The sequence below is a fragment of the Schistocerca nitens genome, chromosome 5, assembly GCF_023898315.1.
Source record: "Schistocerca nitens isolate TAMUIC-IGC-003100 chromosome 5, iqSchNite1.1, whole genome shotgun sequence".
Lineage (NCBI taxonomy): Eukaryota > Metazoa > Arthropoda > Insecta > Orthoptera > Acrididae > Schistocerca > Schistocerca nitens.
The window spans coordinates 321,556,859-321,578,015 of NC_064618.1; the positions used below are offsets into that span (position 1 = coordinate 321,556,859).

At 41.4% G+C, this 21,157-nt stretch overlaps 1 protein-coding gene across 1 annotated transcript in view; it reads right to left on the reverse strand.

Annotated features, from left to right (window-relative positions):
- LOC126259956 (uncharacterized) overlaps positions 1-20,801 on the reverse strand; it is a 44,491-nt gene extending 23,690 nt beyond the window's left edge. The window contains exons 1-3 of the mRNA XM_049957067.1: positions 20,732-20,801; positions 7,242-7,343; positions 4,175-4,470 (exon numbers count right to left, since the gene is read on the reverse strand). Coding sequence (XP_049813024.1) covers positions 4,175-4,470; positions 7,242-7,343; positions 20,732-20,767 — 434 coding nt within the window. The 5' untranslated portion in view covers positions 20,768-20,801. The remainder of the gene's footprint in view (positions 1-4,174; positions 4,471-7,241; positions 7,344-20,731) is intronic.
- Positions 20,802-21,157: the final 356 nt, after the last annotated feature.

A 21,157-nucleotide genomic window follows, 5' to 3' on the forward strand; every position in this document is an offset into this window, starting at 1 on the left:
AATATCCTTGATCTGAAATTATGGCAGTGTTACTTTCGATATTCATCGTAAGACAACCTACTGTGATAATATTATTCCACCACATTCTTCCCACCCACAGTGTCATAAAGCTCCGTATTTTCGCTAAGCAATAAATCGTGAACAGCGCAACTTCCTCCATCCGATTAATTAATCTGATTAAGACTGTTGCTAGCAATAATGATTGTAGACAAAACGTAGTCGACCAAATACTTAGCAATAAAAGGACAAATACAAAATTTTTCAACACTAGATGACAACAAACTGAAAAGTAATGAAGAGGTAAATAGCAAGTTCACTTCGATGCCATTTTCAGGTAATTCTTCCAACAAGATTGGCCGTCTTCTGCCTAGAAAACACGGTTGTAAAGTCATCTTAAGTACGAACAATTGTCTGAAGAAAAATTTAGAATATACATTAAAAGTGAACAAGATGCTTTCAGAAACTCAGGCGTCTATAAAATCGTCTGTAAAGATTGCTTAGCTGTTATATAGGGCAGACTGTTACAGCTGTTAAAGCCAGATATAAGGAGCACCTGTTGGATAAGAAACGAGGGAATGTGCACAATTTTTCACTTGCTGAACATTCATTTATTTCTGACGACTCTTCGATGGGATTAGAAGATTGGTTGGTTTTGGGGAAGGAGACCAAAGAGCGAGGTCGTCGGTCTCATCGGATTAGGGAAGGACAGGGAAGGAAGTCGGCCGTGCCCTTTGAAAGGAACCATCCCGGCATTTGCCTGGAGCGATTTAGGGAAATCACGGAAAACCTAAATCAGGATGGCCGGACGCGGGATTGAACCGTCGTCCTCCCGAATGCGAGTCCAGTGTCTAACTACTGCGCCACCTCGCTCGGTGACTCCTAAATGGTAATGGTTCAGATAAGTAGAAGGTTCTCATTTTTTTTTGTAATTTAACTTTATCCTTTAATGTTTTCCTCCACCGTTTTTGTAACAGAATTAATTTTTTGTAATAGAGTTGTTATTTCCTGCACACTAAATTTACGTGTAGTATCACTTTCCTACATAAATGTTTTACAGATAATTTCATATTTAAGGTACCTCCTCTAAAACTATTGCATTTATTATTGGCCTTCTATAAGAGATTAACATATTGCTTTAATGTAAAATTATGTTACTTACCAGCAGACGCAGTGCTTACGCGCATCTATATAGCACCGACAGCTTTCAAATTTTCCTTATCGCTTAAGCTTCTATAGTGTTAAGAGGAACTTGTCCTTTTTAGTGACGCTGTTTTATCCCATATTTGCTCTTCTTTTCCCATGCATTTGTAATAGTGGTCTTTTGTAAATAGAACTCTAGCTTCTGCACGCTGAATTTATGTACAGCATTACTCTGTCAGCAAATGTGTTAGTAAACGTTTCACATAATGTATTCCAGTAAATTTATTGCATTTTTAATAGTCTTGTAGAGGAAATTTCGTTTTTACTTTAATGTAATATGCTACTATTTAACACAAGCAAGGCGTAGTTCTTACGCACATGTATTCAGCGCCCACTGCAAGCCAATTTTTCCTGGTCGCTTGAGTCTGTGCATTGGAACAGTTGACCTTTGTCTCTAGCATGGTGTATACATAAATTATGCAGATATTTTATCATTTGACTCCTATTATAATTTTATGTAGACAACAGCCTTTAACAGTGGGCGAACACATTTAGGCATTTATCCTGAGGCACGCTGAATGTAACCTGGTTGCCGTCTTAAGCAATGTTATGTGATGTTTCCGGTTTTTATATCATTTTATATGTGAGAAGAGGCTCTCGGCTTCAGCTAATGTAATTTAGCGCCCTGTGCTGTAACAAGTGAGTGCGCTTACTTCACATATAGTTTTCTATTATTAATATTTTGCTATGTTTGCAAAACTAATTTTTGTAACCGATTATATAAACTTTTAGGGCCCTCTTCTTTTGAAGAACGTGTTCTTAGAAATATCGAAACGTAGGCTAAGGGCTAATAAACCTTTGTTTTGCAACTGGTTGTCTGATTTTTTCAACTATTTCAGATTGATAAAATTGCTGATTCACTGCCATGTTTAAGATTTTGAACTACAAGTAAATTTATCAGTAGTCACTTCTCAGTTACGCCAACTTATGGATAAACTTCAGTATGTTCCCACAAGGATCAGGAAAATTATATTTGTTACTAAAGGTCTGAAAAACGAAGTGTTTAGTGCTGTCGACAAGGTATTTCAAATTGATTTCGTATTTATAGATTTCCAGAATACTTTTGACGCCGCACCTCACAAGCGCCTTGCAACCAAATGTCGTTTTTATGGAATATCGTCTCGGTTATGCGACTGGATTCATGAATTCCAGTCAGAGAGGTCTCAGTTACTAGTAATTAAGGGACAGTCATCGAGTAAAATAGAAACGATTTCTGGCGTTCTCCAAGGCAGTGTTACAGCCCTTCTGTTGTTCCTTTTATATATATATATAGGAGACAGTCGGAGCAGCCGTCTTAGATTGTTTGAAGAGTGTGCTGTGATTTATCGTCTGGCAAAGCCATCAGAAGCTCGAAACAAATTGTAAAACGATTTAGATAAGATATCTGTGTGATGCAAAAAATATCAATTGAGTCGGAATAATGATATGTGTCCGGTCATCCACATGAGTGCTAAAAGGAATCGGTTAAACGTCGGTTATACGATAAGTCAATCTAATCTTAAGGCCGTAAATACGATTAAATACCTGGGTATTAGAATTGCGAACAAATTAAATTGTAAATTACACGTAGAAAATATTGTAGGGAAGCAAACCAAAGACTCCGCTTTATTACCAGAATACTTTGAAAACGTAACAGATATACTAAAGAGACGGCATACACTACGCTTGTCGGTCCTGTTTTGGAGTACTGCTGCGCGATGTGAGTTAGAATTAACGGAGTACACGAAGAAAGTTCAAAGAAGGGCAAAACGTTTTGTAATATCGAGAAATAAGGGACAGAGTGTCACGGGCGTGTTGCAGGATACGAGGTAAACATTATTAAAACAAAGGCGTTTCTCGTTGCGGTTGGATTTTCTCACGAAACTACTATCACCTACTTTCTCTTCTGAATGCGAAAATATTTGGTTCGCGCCGACCTACAAAGGGAGGAACCATCATGATAATAATATAAGGGGAATCAGAGCTCACACGGAAATATATAGGTGTTCGTTTCTTCTGCACGCTGTTCAAGAGAGGAATAACACAGAGTTATTGTGAAGCTGATTCGCTGAACCCTCTGCAAGATACTAACGTGTGATTCGCAAAGTATCCATGTAGAATGTAGATGTAATGTGGCTCATGTATTTGTGAGTAACGATAAAGTGAAACCCGAGTTAGTGCCTCAATACGAAGACCACTATGAAGTCCAGGAATGACAAACAAAATATTTCACTGCAAATATTAAGGTCGTTCCAATTAACATCTCACTTGACAGACTGATTACGCCTACATCCTTGTCTACTCAAACACCAGTGATCTACATGATAACGTTCAGAGTACTTCACCTGTGAATGTGTTACCTACACCCCAGGAGTCTCACCAAAGAAAGTTAACCGATTTGGTCGAATTGTGAGGTTCTCCAAAAGTTCAAGTAGGGGCGGGAGGGGTGTGGGTGATGTAGAATTAAGTTTATGTTCATAACCTACAGTTCTGTAAATACTTCTTTTTTACGTTGACTTCGTTTTCCTTTGTAAAAAAATGATATTTTGAAATTCACAGAGTAAGAGGTCTCGGCATAACATGTTTTTAGCGTGTGATGTTTGTGACGAAACAAGAGAGGGAAGTTTCTAAATAATAATTTCCATACTAAAATACTGTGTTCTCTGGTCAGCTGTACAAGAACACCGACAGAGTCTACTGTGAGGCAAAAATGAGTGCTCCAAAATTTAATCGTCCGCAGAGAACATTTGACCACATATCTGATAACAACCATTATTAAGGTGTCAAGCGAAACTGCATCACTTCGACCTATCGTCACTAGAATAATAATTGTATACGAATCGTTGAATCGAATGGCTTTTGTCACATATCATAGTATAAAAAGCAGTAAAAGAGAGGACTTATAGTGATAACATTACGTATGAATGAGTAGATAAGTGTTGGTAATGAAAGAAAGTTAGACAGGAAACATTGTAGCAGAAAACTGGTGTCTCACCTGCAATCGTTTTTGAGAGAATTGTAAGCAGAGTTTCCCCTGCATGACGCAGGTTGAGAAATCTCGCCTTCTCCGGGACACATGTGGTACTTCTGGCAGTTGTACGGGTCGGGGAAGTTCCCCTCGCCGCGACATATGAACAAGCGCTCATCTTCGCTGCGGGGAACACATCTCGACTCTTCAGCTGGCACGCAAGCCTGTTTCGTTGCGCTACATTTCATATTGTTATCCACAGCGCATTTCATTATGGCTACTGGAAAATAGCCCTCCTGATCATCGCCTCCACATTTCATCACCTGTGCAACAGAGAAATTAGTATTAACATTCTCTTAAGGGACATTTCCTTAAATAGGCCTAATTCGACTTGAATGGACGCCAGCTAAGCGTTAATCCTGAAAATGATAAATTTGCCGATACCACCCGTCTGCTTTGATCCATGCAGAGATCAGAAAGGTGGATTTTAATCACTCATCGAAATACAATACACTGAGGTGACAAGAGTCGTGGGACAGCTGTCATTTGCACTCAGTTGATTCGTGTGAAATGGTATTAGCAAAATTTGAACCCAGAATGGTAGTTTGAGGTAGAAACATGGGATATTCTGAAACTTCCTGGCAGATTAAAACTGTGTGCCGGACCGAGACTGGAACTCGGGACCTTTGCGTCATTCTGGAAACATCCCCCAGGCTGTGGCTAAGCCATGTCTCCGCAATATCCTTTCTTTCAGGAGTGCTGGTTCTGCAGGGTTCGTAGGAGAGCTTCTGTAAAGTTTGGAAGGTAGGAGACGAGGTACTGGCAGAAGTAAAGCTGTGAGGACGGGGCGTGAGTCGTGCTTGGGTAGCTCTGTTGGTAGAGCATTTGCCCGCGAAAGGCAAAGGTCCCGAGTTCGAGTCTCGGTCCGGCACACAGTTTTAATCTGCCAGGAAGTTTCATATCAGCGCACACTCCGCTGCAGAGTGAAAATCTCATTCATGAGATATTCTACTTCGGAAATCGTTAAAGAATTGAACATTCCGAGATTCACAATGTTAAGAGTGTGCCGAGAATATCAAATTTCAGGCATTACATCTTATGTTATGTTATGTTATGTTATGTTAGGCGGGGACCTAGAAACTACGGAGGGGCTCCGTCCCCGCCGCAGCCGCAGTGGTCCACAACCCCACGACGACCACCGCAGTCCACTTTATCACTCCGCGCCCCACACCGAACCCAGAGTTATTGTGCGGTTCGGCCCCCGGTGGACCCCCCAGGGAACGTCTCACACCAGACGATTGTAACCCCTATGTTTGCGTGGTAGAGTAATGATGGTGTACGCGTACGTGGAGAACTTGTTTGCGCAGCAATCGTCGACATAGTGTAGCTGAGGCGGAGTAAGGGGAACCAGCCCGCATTCGCCGAGGCAGATGGAAAACCGCCCACAAACCATCCACAGACTGGCCGACTCACCGGACCTCGACACAAATCCGCCGGGCGGATTCGTGCCGGGGACTGACGCTACTTCCCGCCCGGAAAGCAGTGCGCTAGACCGCACAGCAAACCGGGTGGGCTCAGGCATTACACCTTACATGACACCTCACCAAGGACAGCACAGCGGCCGACGGCCTTCACTTAACGGCCGAGAGCAGCAGCGTTTGCGTAGAGTTGTCAGTGCTAACAGACAAGCAACACTGCGTGAAATGGCCGCAGAAATCAATGTAGGACGTACAGCAAACGTGCGGCGAAATTCGGCGTTAATGGGTTATGGCAGGTGAGGACCGACGTGAGTGCCTTTTCTAACCGCACGACATCGCCTGCAGCGTATCCTCTGGACTCGCGACCATATTCGTTGAAACCTAGACGGCTGTAAAACCGTGGCCGGATCAGAAGAGTCCTAATTTCTGTTGCTAATAGTTCATGATAGGCATCGAGTGTGGCACAGACCACATGAAGCCATGGATCCAAGTTGTCAACAAGACCCTGTGGAAGCTCGTGGCAACCCCATAATAATGTGGACTGTGTTTACATGGAATGGACTGTATCCTCTAGTCCAGCTGAACCGGCCATTGACTGTAAATGGTTATGCTAGGCTACTTGGAGACCATTTGCAGCTATTCGTGGACTTCATGTTCCGAAACAACGACGGAATTTTTGTACACGACAGTTCGCCGTGCCGCCGGGGCACAATTGTTCCGGACTGGTCTGAAGAACATTCTGGACAGTTCGAGCGAATGATTTTTCCACTCCTGTCTCCCGACATGAACCTCATCAAACATTTATGGGACATAATCGAGAGGCCAGTTCGTGCACTAAATCCCGCACCAGCAACACTTCTGCAGTTGTAGGCGGTTAAGGAGACAGCATGGCTAAATAATTTGGCAGTTGCTTCCAGCGATGCCACATCGTGTTTCTGCACTAGGCGGAGGAAAAGGAGGCCAGACACGATATATTAGAAGGTATCCAATTACTGTTGTCACCATAGCGTCCGTAATGGAACTACTTCGTGTTTCGTTACAGGATCAGAGTCTACAAAGGACATGCGTCCAAAACACTAATTCGAGAAAAAATGATGCTCAATTGTACCAAACGAGATTACATATAAAACATAGTGCCAACCATATTACATCACTGTCACGTCTGTGGGATTCATATCAAATAGGGGCAACAGGAAATGCTGAACGTATACAAAGAAGTGCAATGCGAATGTCACAGGTTGGTCTGAATCTCGGGAGAGTGTCGCTTGAAAACTTGAACCTGATGACGCTTTAAGATAGGTGCTAACTGCACCACTAAAGCCTACTTTGAATGTTTCTGAGAGTATTAAGCGACCACGCTAGGGATGTACTATTACACCATAATCCCCTACATATCACTCCGGTAGGGATTACGGAAACAGTACTACACTAACTGCAGAGCACGCAGAGGCATTGGTGCAGTCCCACGAGAATGGAACGGGAACAAACTTTAATACGAGGTGCAATGGAAAGTGTCCTCTACTATGCACTTCAAAGCGATTTTCAGAGCCCATATGCAGTTAGATACAAATGTGTATCAGAGTTTCAGTGTAAATAGTGCAGGTTGAGTGCCTTACCTTGGAGCAATCATTGCTGCAGACGATCTGGTCGGGTTCAGAGCAGATGACTCGTGGATCGCAGCTGATGCAAGCGGAGGCTGCAGAGACGATGCACGCTACCTGGAAACACAGTGGGGCTCTCAGGAGTCATTTCAACAGAGTCAGGACAGTTACAGAGAGGCAGTAAAGCTTATGCAAGGTTAAACTCAGTCTAGTCTCAAAAAGGTACTCACATGTAAGGTTTAGTGATCGCTATAAAGCTGAAGATGAAGAGATAGAGAAAGTGTATGAGGATTTTGATAGGGTAATACAGTATGTAAAGGGTGAAAATCTAATAGTCACGGGGGACTGGAATGGAGTTGTAGGGGAAGGAGTAGAAGAAAAGGTTACAGGAGAATATGGGCTTGGGACAAGGAATGAGAGAGGAGAAAGACTAATTGAGTTCTGTAACAAGTTTCAGCTAGTAATAACGAATACTCTGTTCAAGAATCACAAGAGGAGGAGGTATACTTGGAAAAGGCCGGGAGGTACGGCAAGATTTCAATTAGATTACATCATGGTCAGACAGAGATTCCGAAATCAGATGCTGGGTTTTAAGGCGTACCCAGGAGCAGATATAGACTCAGATCACAATATAGTAGTTGGGGGGGGGGGGGAGATTGTTTTGGGAAGGAGACCAGACGGCGAGGTTATCGGTCTCATTGGATTAGGGTAGGACGGGGTAGGAAGTCGGCCATGCCCTTTCAAAGGAACCATCCCGGCATTTGCCTGGAGAGATTTAGGGAAATCACGGAAAACCTAAATCAGGATGGCCGGACGCGGGATTGAACCGTCGTCATCCCGAATGCGAATCCAGTGTCTAACCACTGCGCCACCTCGCTCGGTACAATATAGTAGTGATGACGAGTAGGCTGCAGTTTAAGACATTAGCCAGGAATAATCAATACGCAGAGAAGTGGGATACGAAAGTACTAAGGAATGACGAGATACGGTTGAAGTTCTCTAAGGCTATAGACATAGCAATGAGGAGTAGCCCAGTAGGCAGTACAGTTGAAGAGGAATAGACGTCTCTAAAAAGGGCTAGAACAGGACTTGGGAAAGAGGGTAGAAAGACGGTAACTGCGAGAAACCATGGGTAACAGAAGAAATACTTCAATTGATCGATGAAAGAAAGAAGTACAAAAAAAATGTTCCGGGAAATTCAGGAATACGGAAATACAAGTCGCTGGGGAATGAAATAAACAGGAAGTGCAGAGAAGCTAAGACGAAATGGCCGCAGGAAAAATGTGAAGAAATCGGAAAAGAAATGATCGTCGGAAGGACAGACTCAGCATACAGGAAGGTCAAAACAATCTTCGGTGACATTAAAAGCAAGGGCGATAACATTAACTGTGCAACGGGAATTCCATTGCTAAATGTAGAGGAAAGAGGGAATAGGTGGAAAGAATACATTGACAGCCTCTATAACGGGGAAGATTTGTCTGATGTGATAGAAGGAGAAATAGAAGTCGATTTAGAAGAGATAGGAGATCCAGTATTAGAATCAAAATTGAAAGAGCTTTGGAGGACTTAAGATCAAGTAAGGCAGAAGGCATAGATAATATTCCATTAAAATTTCTAAAATAATTGGGGAAATGGCAACAAAACGACTATTCACGTTGGTGTGTAGAATGTATGAGTCTGGCGACAACCCTCTGACTTTCGGAAAAGTATCATCCACACAATTCCGAAGACGACAAGAGCTGACAAGTGCGAGAATTATCGCACAAACAGCTTAACAGCTCATGCACCCAAGTTGCTTACAAGAATAACATACAGAATGGTAGAAAAGAAAACTGACGATGCTCTAGACGACGATCAGTTTGGCTTTAGGAAAGGTAAAGGCACGAGAGAGGCAATTCTGACTTTGCGTTTAATAATGGAAGCAAGACTAAAGAAAAATTAAGACACGTTCAGGGGATCTGTTGACACACTTCTTAACCTAAATTATCCTGAGGACAAATACACACACCCATGCCCGAGGGAGGACTCGAACATCCGCCGGGACCAGCCGCACAGTCCATGACTGCAGCGCCCTAGACCGCCCGGCTAATCCCGCGCGGCAATGATACGATTCGCTGATAACATTTCTATCCTGAGTAAAAGTGAAGAACAATTACATGATCTGCTGAACGGAATGAACATCCTAATGAGTACACAATATGGGTTGAGAGTAAATCGAAGAAAGACGAAGCTAATGAGAAGTAGTAGAAATGAGAACAGCTAGAAACGTAACATCAGGATTGATGGTCACGAAGTAGATGAGGTTAAGGAATTCTGCTACCTATTAGGTAAAATAAGCAACGACGGGTGGAGCAAGGAGGACATCAAAAGCAGACTAGCCCTGGCAAAAAGGGCTTTCCTGGCCAACAGAAGTCTACTAATATCAAATATCAGCCTTAATGTGAGGAAGAAATTTTTGAGAATGTGCGTCTGGAGTACGGCTTTGTATGGTAGTGAAACAAGGACTGCGGGAAAACCGGAACAGAAGAGAATCGAAGCATTTGAGAGGTGTTGCTACTGACGAATGTTGAAAATTAGGTGGACTGATAAGATAAAGAATGAGGAGGTTCTGCACAGAATCTGAGCGGAAAGGAATATGTGTAAAACACTGATAAGGAGAAGGGACAGGATGATAGGACATCTGTTAAGGCATGAAGGAATGACTTCCATGGTACTAAAGGGAGCTGTAGAGGGCAAAAACTGTAGACAGAGATTGGAAAACACCCAGCAAATAATTGAGGAAGTAGGTTACAAGTGCTACTCTGAGATGGAGAGGTTAGCACAGGAGAGGAATTCGTGGCGGGCCGCATCAAACCAGTCAGAAGACTGATGACAAAAAAAAAGATCAGTGGCGGCGAAGTTGTCAGTGCTACAAGTGTGCGTAGTATAAACGTACAAGAAAAGTTAAATACATTTTTAACAGAATTATCACTAAAATTTTGTGAGCAACTACTTAAATGATTTGAATTACCAACTTTCATCACAATATGTTATTGCGAAAAATGGACTGTGTACAACAGAAACAGGAGAGGGACGAAGAAGCGGAGGTATTAGAGGGAAAGAAAGCGGACAGAGAAGCATGAGGGGATTAGAATGAGGACAGGGTTAGTTTATTATTTGATGTGTACTTGGTGAATCGGGAAAAAAGGTATCTACTTTGAGGGGTGATAATATGAGTGAATCCGAACAACAAATTTCAGATGGTCATATGCCCTATTCCGAATGGTTTCCCATATATAATACATTTAATATCAGTTTTGTGCATTTTTCTTGAATAATTCGAAATTTGCATCGTCCGGAGAAAATGTGCCGCAGTAAAAAATTAAACTACAGTGTAAACAATTTTCTGAGGGCAACCACAGCTCAGAGACATTGTGAATAACAATTATAGCATTCGACACTTAATAACCATTCACATTGTCAAAAAGATTATAACAATGAAAAGTCAACAATTTCAGGTGTTTTCAAAAGCCGCGTAGCTATATGAAGGTGCTTTGTTAGCAACGACTTGTTTCACGTCAGTATAGACTCAGCTTCAGGTTTGTAATGGTTATATTTCCATGATGTAGGTGGACAGTTACAGAGTCCCAGCTTTCGGGAAGCTATACTCATCAAGAGTCAAACCACAATGGTGAGTTGTCATAATAAAATTAAGCACACACAAAAGCTGCTTGTCAAAATATACAAAACATGACAGTTGAATGAACAAGCCCGAATAATAGCCAGTGGGATATAGGATCCTGTACACACCAGCTGTATAAAACCAGTGAAGTGAAACTGAAAATCCCGTTTGATGTGCGTAATTTCCCCGTATTGATAACACGCCGATGTGATGTAAACATCCACGGGGTGTTGGCAATACTGTGGAAGTACGCACATTATACGAAATTTTAAATTTTACATCATTGTATCTGTACAACTGGTGTCTACCGATCTCATAATACATCCTACTGGGTGTTTTCTGGCCTGGCTCACTGAGCAGTCATGATTTGTACATTTAGACACTGCTCTTTTTGGTGTACTTAATTTTATTATTACAACTCACCGTTATGGTTTGACTCTTTAATTTGTATAACTTACTAAAAGATGGGACTCCGTAAATGTCCACCTACATCATGGAAATATAACCATTATAAACTTGAATATGCGTCTATACTGATGTGAAACTGGTGGTTGCGAATAAAGCACCTTCATATAGCTATGCAGCTTCTGGAAACACCTCATCATTCTTGACTTTTTGTTTGTTATAATTCTTACGACAATTTGAATAGTTATTGAGTGTTGAGTGCTGTTATTGTTAATTACATTAAATATTCTGTAAAGAAAGGCCCTATTCACTTTTTCTCTAGGGCAAATATTTTGCGCAAAGAGAGTGCGGGAATACTGAAATCTCGAGCGAAGCGCTTGCGCTGTAACGTAAGTAGTTTTTCTAGGCCCCAATATGGGATACAGAAATTTCACGACTCGATAGACCAATAGAGTCACACATCAAATTGTTCCTTTCAACTTCCTCTGCACTACTGTTGTACGTTGTAAACAATGACAATGATTGAATAACACAGAAAGTAAATAAGAATATACCGGGATGACTATAATTAAAGTGCAGTTACTCACGGAGGTCCAGCGTGAGCTGTAATTATCGTATGGCAGCGACATTCGGTAGATATTCTAATGCGTTAATGCGTAAACAAATTACACTGGAAAACAAATTATTTCCAATTTTGCCCACTAGCTTCAAATCTGGCGCTGTACAGCATCACATCGACGTCTCCAGTGCTCATACTGGACAAATTATGTAAGTGGCGGTTAATAATAAAATTAGAATTATGCCTTTCTCACTTGTTTGACGTTTCCTACCCACGTCCTGTTCCTCATCTATTGCATATGGAAACATTTCAATACGTCTTATTAGCAATCACAGTGTAGATTCGCACTTGGTGGCAAAAATTGAAACTAATTTTTTTGCAGCATCGATAGGTTCCGTACTAACGCATTAGAATATCTACCAAGTTTCGCTTCCATATGATAATTACAGCTCACGCTGGACCTCCGTGAGTAACTGCACTTTAATTATAGTCATCCCGGTATATTCTTATTTACTTTCTGTGTTATTCAATCATTGTCATTGTTTACAACGTACAACAGTAGTGCAGAGGAAGTTGAAAGGAACAATTTGATGTGTGACTCTATTAGTATATATATATATATATATATATATATATATATATATATATATATATATATATATATATATATGATGACGGGTCTGCAGCAAATTAGGAAGGAGGCTAAGCATATTGTTTCCCTAGGTTGCAGTTAGCTAAAAAATTTTATTACCACGTTTAAGTAATATTTACTTCGAAGAAATAACAGCAATTACACAATAAGCTAATTTTAAAAGTGAACAAGGGAAAAAATAGACTTCTGACTGCCTCTAAAAGTGCTTTGGAGCAATTATAACATCGAAAGTAGAAAGCTGATTGCAGTTACCTTTGCCATGTAGTACGATTTTTAACGAGGACCAACAAAGAAAATAAATCCATTCACCTAATGTGGGCAAGGGACAGGAAATGTATGATGAGATAAAATAAATTATTCAGGTAGTTAAAAGAGACGAAAATTTAATAGTCATGAGGAACTGGAATTCGATAGTAGGAAAAGGAAGAGAGGGTAAAAGTAGTAGGTGAATATGGAATGCCGCGCGGGGTTAGCCGAGCGATCCCGGCGGAGGTTCGAGTCCTCCCTCGGGCATGGGTTTGTGTGTTTGTCCTTAGGATAATTTAGGTTAAGTAGTGTGTAAGCTTAGGGACTGATGACCTTAGCAGTTAAGTCCCATAAGATTTCCCACATATTTGAACATCTTTTTTGGTTAGCCGAGCGGTCTCAGGCGCTGCAGTAGTGGACTGTGTGGCTGATCCCGGCGGATGTTCGAGTCCTCCCTCGGCATGGGTGTGTGTGTTTGTCCTTAGGATAATTTAAGTTAAATGGTGTGTAATCTTAGGGACTGATGACCTTAGCAGTTAAGTCCCCTAAGATTTCACACACATTTGAAGATTTTTTTCTTTTTTTTTTTAATTTTATTTTAATATGGAGTAGGGGTAAGGAATGAAAGAGGAAGCCGCCTGGTAGAATTTTGTGCATACCATAACTTAAGCATAACTAATACTTGGTTTAAGAATCATGAAAGAAGGTTGTATACGTGGAAGAGGCCTGGAGACACTGGAAGCTTTCAGATAGATTATGCAAGGGTTGGAACTTAAGTAGTGGCAACTATTTATTCACAATCGATACAAAAGAGTTACTTGTTTGCACCTCCTACTGTCCTTCAAAGTAGTCACCAGCGTTGCGTAGAAGCCGTTGCCAGCGATGTGGAACGCGCATTATATCGTAAGCAGAGCCTGTTTTGTTAATGGTGCGAATGGAGCGGTCAGATCTCTGGAACAGTTCTGAAGCGAATGCCACGAAGTGGTTTCTTCATCTTCGGAATAAAATCCAAGTCACAAGGACAAGTCCGGTGATTATGGTGGATGGTACAGTACTCCCCAGTCCCATCGACCGAACAGAGCAGCCACAGCTTGCGCTGTATGCGCCCGCGCATTGTCGTGCAAGATGATGGGTGGATTGCGGAGAAAGCGTCGCCGCTTCTTTCGCTAAACTGGTCGCAGGTGATGCTCCAAAAACGAACAGTAATACTGTGCATCGACGGTATGACGTGGAGGAACGTAATGCGTTAGGATAACACCATTACAGTCGTACACGAGAATCACCATAACTTTAGACCGCTCCATTCGCACCATCAACAGAACAGGCTCTGCTAACGGTATACTACGCCTTCCACATCGCTGGCAACGGGTTCTACACAACACTGGTGACTACTTTGAAGGACATTAACAGGTGTAAACATGTAAAATTTTGTATCGGTTGTAAATAAATAGTTGCCACTATTTAAGTTCCAACTTGGTAAGACAGAGATTTTGCAACCAGGTTTTAAATTGTAAAACATTTCCAGGAACAGATGTGGGCTCTGACCACAATTTATTGGTTATGGACTGTAGATTAAAACTGAATAAACTGTAAAAAGGTAGGAATTTAAGGAGATGGGACCTGGATAAACTGAAAGAACCAGAGGTTGTAGAGAGTTTCAGAGAGAGCTTTAGGGAACTATTGACAAGTAAACGGGAAAGAAATGCAGTAGAAGAATGGGTAGCTTTGAGAGATGACATAGTGAAGGCAACAGAGGATCAAGTAGGTAAAAAGACGAGGGCTAGTAGAAATCCATGGGTAGCAGAAGAGATATTGAATTTAATTGATGAAAGGAAAAAAAAACTGCAGTAAATTAAGGAGGCAAAAAGGAATACAAACGTCTAAAAAATGAGGTCGATAGGAAGTGCCAAATGGCTAAGCAAGAATGGCTAGAGGACAAATGTAAGGATGTAGAGGCATATATCATAAGTTGTAAGATAGATGTTGCCTACAGGAAAATTAAAGATACCTTTGGAGAGAAGAGAACCGCCTGTATGAATATCAAGAGCTAGCAAAGAAGAGGAAGCAGAGAGATCGAACGAGTATATAGAGGGTCTGTACAAGGGCGATGTATTTGAGGGCAATATTATGGAAATGGAAGAGAACGTATATGAAGATGAAATGGGAGATTTGATACTGCGTGAGGAATTTGACAGAGCACTGAAAGACCTAAGTCAAGAAAAGGACCTGGGCGTAGACAACATTCCATTACAGCTGCTGATAGCCTTGGGAGAGCCGGTATGACAAAACTCTACCATCTGGTGAGCGAGATATATGAAACAGGCGAAATGCCCTCAGACTTCAAGAGGAATGTAATAATTCCAATCCCAAAGAAAGCTGGTGTCGACAGGTGTCAATATTACCGAACTATTACTTTAATAAGTCACGGCTACCAAATACTAACACGAATTGTTTACAGACGAATGGAAACACTGGTAGATACCGACCTTGGGGAAAATGTTTGGATTCCGTAGAAGTGTTGGAACAGGCGAGGCAATATCGACCCCACACATTATCTTAGAAGATAGATTAAGGAAAATCAAAACTACGTTTCTAGCATTTGTAGACTTAGAAAGAGCCTTTGACAATGTTGACTGGAATACTCTCTTTCAAATTCTGAAGGTGGTATAGGTAAATTCAGGGAGTGTAGCCATGTATAGAAATGAAAAGTGGACTAAAATGGTTTGGACAAAAAGAAAATACATGCTTTCGAAATGTGGTGCTACAGAAGAGTGCTGAAGAATAAATGGGTATCTTACATAAGTAGTGAGAGGGTACTGAAAAGAACTACGGAGAAGAGGAATTTGTAGCACAACTTACTAAAAGAAGAGATCGTATATATATATATATATATATATATATATATATATATATATATATATATATATATATATATATATTGTGTTTGTGAAAAAAATTGGCCATTTGTTCTCCAGGTAATTCATAATATCGCTGTTAGCTCTAACGTCTTCACGCATTCTGTCTGGTAGATAAAAAGCTTCAAATTGCCAGAATGCACTCATAGTTCATCTTCTTTACTGAACACTGCTAATGTTTATTTCTTTTGTGTCAGAAGGAACGAAAATTGAGACACTGGAAACGTGTCATTAACAAACAGTCTTTTAAGTAAGGGTACACAGCTAAAATAATTATACCTACTGAAGGGAAAATTCAAGCAAATTAAAATATGCTGAAGTGTTGAAATGCTGGTATAATTGATTGAGAGTCCAATTCGCCACGTTAGATTTATTGCAGTCCCTCAGAGGTTGGTAGAACCTGTTTCGTACCATGCGGGTCTGTTTGAAGTCTAATGTCCCAGTATATTTTAATTTGTTTTTGAGTGTTCCCTTCAGTACGTGCTTTTACTGACACTGGTGTTCGTTTGCCTTCTCTTCTGACAATCGTTAATTTTTAACTAAAACAGGATGTTTGATTACTACGGATATTTGAAGCGGAACCTTTTTAAAAAGTAGTTTTCTAGTAATGTCAAGAGACCCTCCTTTGGCCTCTACTGAAATTAGTGGGTGACGACTTCATTGCTCCTAGGCACTGCCTTATAGCCCGAAATTGAGGTACATTTAGTTTTTTAGTACACATTGTGGGGCATTTCCAAAAAGGAAACTCAGTAGTCTACTGGAGAACGTATGACTCAGTAGTGTACTAAGATGAGGTAGATGTCCTTTTGGGCTCTCCACCACATACGACATACAGTACGCTTTTCCTGTTTTCGTAGCAATATGATTAACACGATTAGTCTAGGATAAAGTGCCAGCCAGAAGAAGCCACAACACTATTACTGATATTCGAACATTTTGTCGGTTGGTGAGACTGCGATCTGTGTCTGAGGTTGGTCGTGGGATCCAGCCCTCGTAGTTAATCCATGAAGTTGATTCGCTCCGACTCATGCTCGCCTGGCCGCGTTAAGGGGGGAAACCACATTGGAGGTTCAAAAAATCCGATTTTCTTTAGTGAAGGGGGGAGGGGGGTAAATCGTTAGCTTGACTATTCAAGAATACTCTGTCAAAATTTCAAAGCGAAATTCTCATTCGTTTGGATGTTATGAGCATATAGATAGTGAACAAGATATGAAAAAATCAATTATGGCGACATACTATCATATGATTTCCACGGTTGAAAATCCTCGACATGAGTATTACCCAGAGGGAGAAGACAGCTGGTGCGAGTGGCAGAAACGAACAGCCCTTGGAATGGAACGTGAACCGCACCCTACTCCATTACACCCCGACGTAAAGAAGGGAATTCTTCCAATATATGAAGATTTGTCAAGTGATGAATTACTGGAGAGGTGTTTAGGTGGCCACACACAAAATGCGAATGAATGTTTCAATTCCACTATTTGGCGATCTCCTAAACACTTGCACTCCAGACTAAAAGTTGTTTAATTGGCAGCGTATTTAGCAGCGGGCTTATTCAGTGAAGGAAATTCATCCCTTCTGAGGGTCATGAACGAGGCAGGAATTGTAGTAGGCACGCAAAGTTTCAATTATGCCGAACAAATGGATAACCAGCGCGTGAGCCGGCAGAATCGACGTAGTTCATTGGCATCGAAGGAAGGTCGGGAAGCTCGGAAAGCACTGCTGCGAGCGCAAAACGAAGCCTGTGAGAAAGAAGAAGGGTTACTGTATGGTGCTGGAATTGCAGATTAATCGGTAAGCATTTTACATTATTGTAAACTTCTTGAATTTCTAGTTTCCGAGAATTTTTAAAATGCGTTTATCTTGAAATTGCTTTTTTCACATTTACGTGCAGTCTAACTCAAAAAGTATAAAACCGATCATTACGAAAACTGTTAGTATTATTCTTTATAAAATTACGAATTATATGAAGCAACTTGTGAGATGACATCATGATTTTAAGGGTATTTTTCCTTACCTAATTAGAGAAAAAATCGTGAAAATCGAAGTAAATTGTTCCAACGTCTGTGAAATTTTTATCTTTCATTATTTTCACTGGTACTGAGGTTCATATTCTTAGAAAATAAGTTATTAATGTAAAATCAAACCTTTTTGATTTCAGATGAAAATCGGAATGGCTACACTACACGCAATTGGAGAACTATACTCACAACCTTCAGAGGACATCACAGCGTAACTTTATTATTTTTGGTTTAAATTATTCAAAAAAATTCACAAAAACCGTTCGAAATATGAATGAAATAATATAAAAATGGGATTAAATTGTAATTAATTTTTGTACCAAAAAAAGTCCCAAGAAATCACTGTCAAGCAGACTCTTGATGTGCTTTCCCCCCTTAAGGCACTCGGCTAATTGGTGGGGGAAGGAGGGGATACAATGTTTATCACTATCTGTTGAACTGTACCTAGCCTACCGCATGGAAGCCTGTCGCAGCGCAACTCCCATCACTGCCGTTGTCCCATCCACTATTACGCCGCCGGCACAAAAATCAAATAGCTCTGAGCACTACGGGACTTAACATCTGAGACCATCAGCCCCCTAGAACTTAGAACTACTTAAACCTAGCTAACCTAAGGACATCACACACACGCATGCCCGAGGCAGGATTCGAACCTGCGACCGTAGTGGTCGCGCGGTTCCGCCGGCACAGGTATGGATCTCGTTATTGTGTTCACTCTATGTGAACTGCCACTTTGCACCTGATAGTCGTCGTAGAAAACTACGGAGCTGGCTTGATATCACTGCACTTCTCTGTAATGATCCCATGGATTCAATAACCAGAAGGATTGTCTTCTTATCGCTAGCGAGAGTATTTGAGGCTGTGTGCTACTGGGACCGAGCCCTACAGTCAACATTTGGGTGACGGGTACATCTGGCAATCACACGCAAGCACACCGCTTCCGTAAAGTGATTACCTTCTTCCAGGAGGCAAGAATAAACAGGAAGAAATGAGCAGCAAAATCTGCTGTTATGACCCGGACTGAGAATGATGGGGATCAGTCGAAACTTGTAGTGTCAGGGCTTCTCGTCATACACTGAATGTCTTCTGTAGGACCATTGGGAAGACTGAGACAGGCTTGAGCAGTGACGTCTCGACCATCTTCAGGACAGCATTCCAAGGAGGAACCCAGTATGTTGCCACACACCGTGTTGAGCAACACGTTATTGGACTTGCCCACGAGGTACTTTTATTTCCCAGTTAAGGATGCGCTCTGCCGGCCGGAGTGGCCGTGCGGTTCTAGGCGCTACAGTCTGGAGCCGAGCGACCGCTACGGTCGCAGGTTCGAGTCCTGCCTCGGGCATGGATGTGTGTGATGTCCTTAGGTTAGTTAGGTTTAGTTCGTTCTAAGTTCTAGGCGACTGATGACCTCAGAAGTTAAGTCGCATAGTGCTCAGAGCCTTAAGATGCGCTCTATTGAACAGATTGTCAATGTTTTGGTTATTGTTTAGTTTTTATTTCAAAGTAGTTTTTATTGGTTTCGTGAGGCTTATTCTTTCATTTCTTGCTTCCCTTGAATCTAAGCTCGGGCGATGAAAATCGCACAGTTTATTTAGTCTACAGCCATGCTTCTGCCGTTATAGATGGCAGTAGCGGTAAATGGTCGTTCAGGTGTCATACAGTAAACTTAGGCATTGTGAACATAACGCCATCAAAACAACATTAGTCGATTTGTTATTGCAGCATGAAGTTATTCTCGATTGACTATGTCAACTTACGAGTTGTATTGTCATCATTTGCTGGAAGTTCGTTTTCTGTTTTAACGTGAACAGATATGCGGCACAGGCTCTTTAAAATGCTGGGTAGGACCTCTGGTGTGGTACCTATTAGTGAAATAACGAGCAGAGAATGTTTTCATCTCTTCAAGAACTGTGATTTTGACGTCGAAGACCGGCAAGGCGATGGATGTGAGAAGATTTTCGACGCTACTGAAACCGACGGAGATCACAGGTGATCTTTATCGAAAGCATTCGATGCGTTTCAGCCCAACACTGAAAGACAAATAGCCACAATGTAGCGATATACATGAAAAGATGATTCTGCAACATGACAGTGCTCGACTTCATGTTGGAAAAACCGCCAAAACATACTTGCAAAGGCTGAAATAGGAAATCCTACCTGGTAGCCCAGCATTTCCGGTTGTGTGAACATGTGAAAAACTGGGTTGGTTCATGATTCTCCTCAAAAGGCGGCCAATTCTCCCGCTGCAGGATTCATATGCTGCCCGAAAGATAAAAGAAAGCCGTGGACAACGGTGGCCAATGCTTTGAAACATAATTTTTTTGTACGATTTTCGCAGTAAAGCCTCGGACTTCGAGAAAAAATACCGGAACCAAAGTTGTCGATCCGCACCGCAGCAGCACAGGTACTGCAGAAAACGTAGTACGTGTACTCGCTTCTGACAATACGCCACTATTGTTGCGCAATAGTCTTGGCGTGGAACGACGTGTGTAACTTACTTTCTATAGCCCGAACTTAGTAGTGTACCGACGGACGAACATTGCATGGCTTAACTATAACACGTTAATGTTACTTCAAGAATATTCACTTACTGTCTATGTTATTTGGTTTGCATATTGACGAACTGATAGGATGGAATTATACTTTCATGTATAAATAGCAACTTTCGAGTAACACCACGGATATATATCAACAGCGGTATAAAGTTTTAGTTCAGTATCGCAAAGAAGGTCGTAACTCTTTTAGTAGTAGTATTTTGTTTGGTATACGGTTTTGTGAGTCTTCTTACTGAGCGCTGGACTGCTAATGGGGATAACTTGCACTCTTGTGATTTAACTGCGAACGGTGCCTGAATCGCTACTTCGTATGAAACCACACGAGTAAACAAATGTTCGTATATTTTGGCACAAATATATCAATGTAGCAGAATGTTACAGTATTCACGCCTCTTAACATTCTAAGCAAAGCCATCACGCTAGGTGAAGCGATTGTATAGGTTAAGCGCAGACAAAGGTTTTTGAAATGGAAACTAATCATCCTCACTTACCGAGAAAATAAGCCTCACAGCTGCCTGCAGACTCATCGCGGACTAAGTGATTTCAGACGTAAGCAGGGTAATACATACCTGTAATTATACTTCAGATTATCAGGTCACAAAGAGATATTATTTGTATCAGTCAAACATATTTTAATGGGTTTATCGAATAATGTGCTACGCAGTCGAACGGTACTGAACGTCTTAACTGGTGTCAGAGATTAAGTACAGACCAAAGTACAACAGGTACTGGTCACGGCAAAGCAGACCCAAACTGAACATCTTCGCTCCTACTAACATGGGTCTCTTATGGTTTTAGGCGCTACACTCTGGAACCGCGCGACTGCTATGAACGCAGGTTCGAATCCTGCCTCGGGCATGGATGTGTGTGATGTCCTTAGGTTAGTAAGGTTTAAGTAGTTCTAAGTTCTAGAGGAC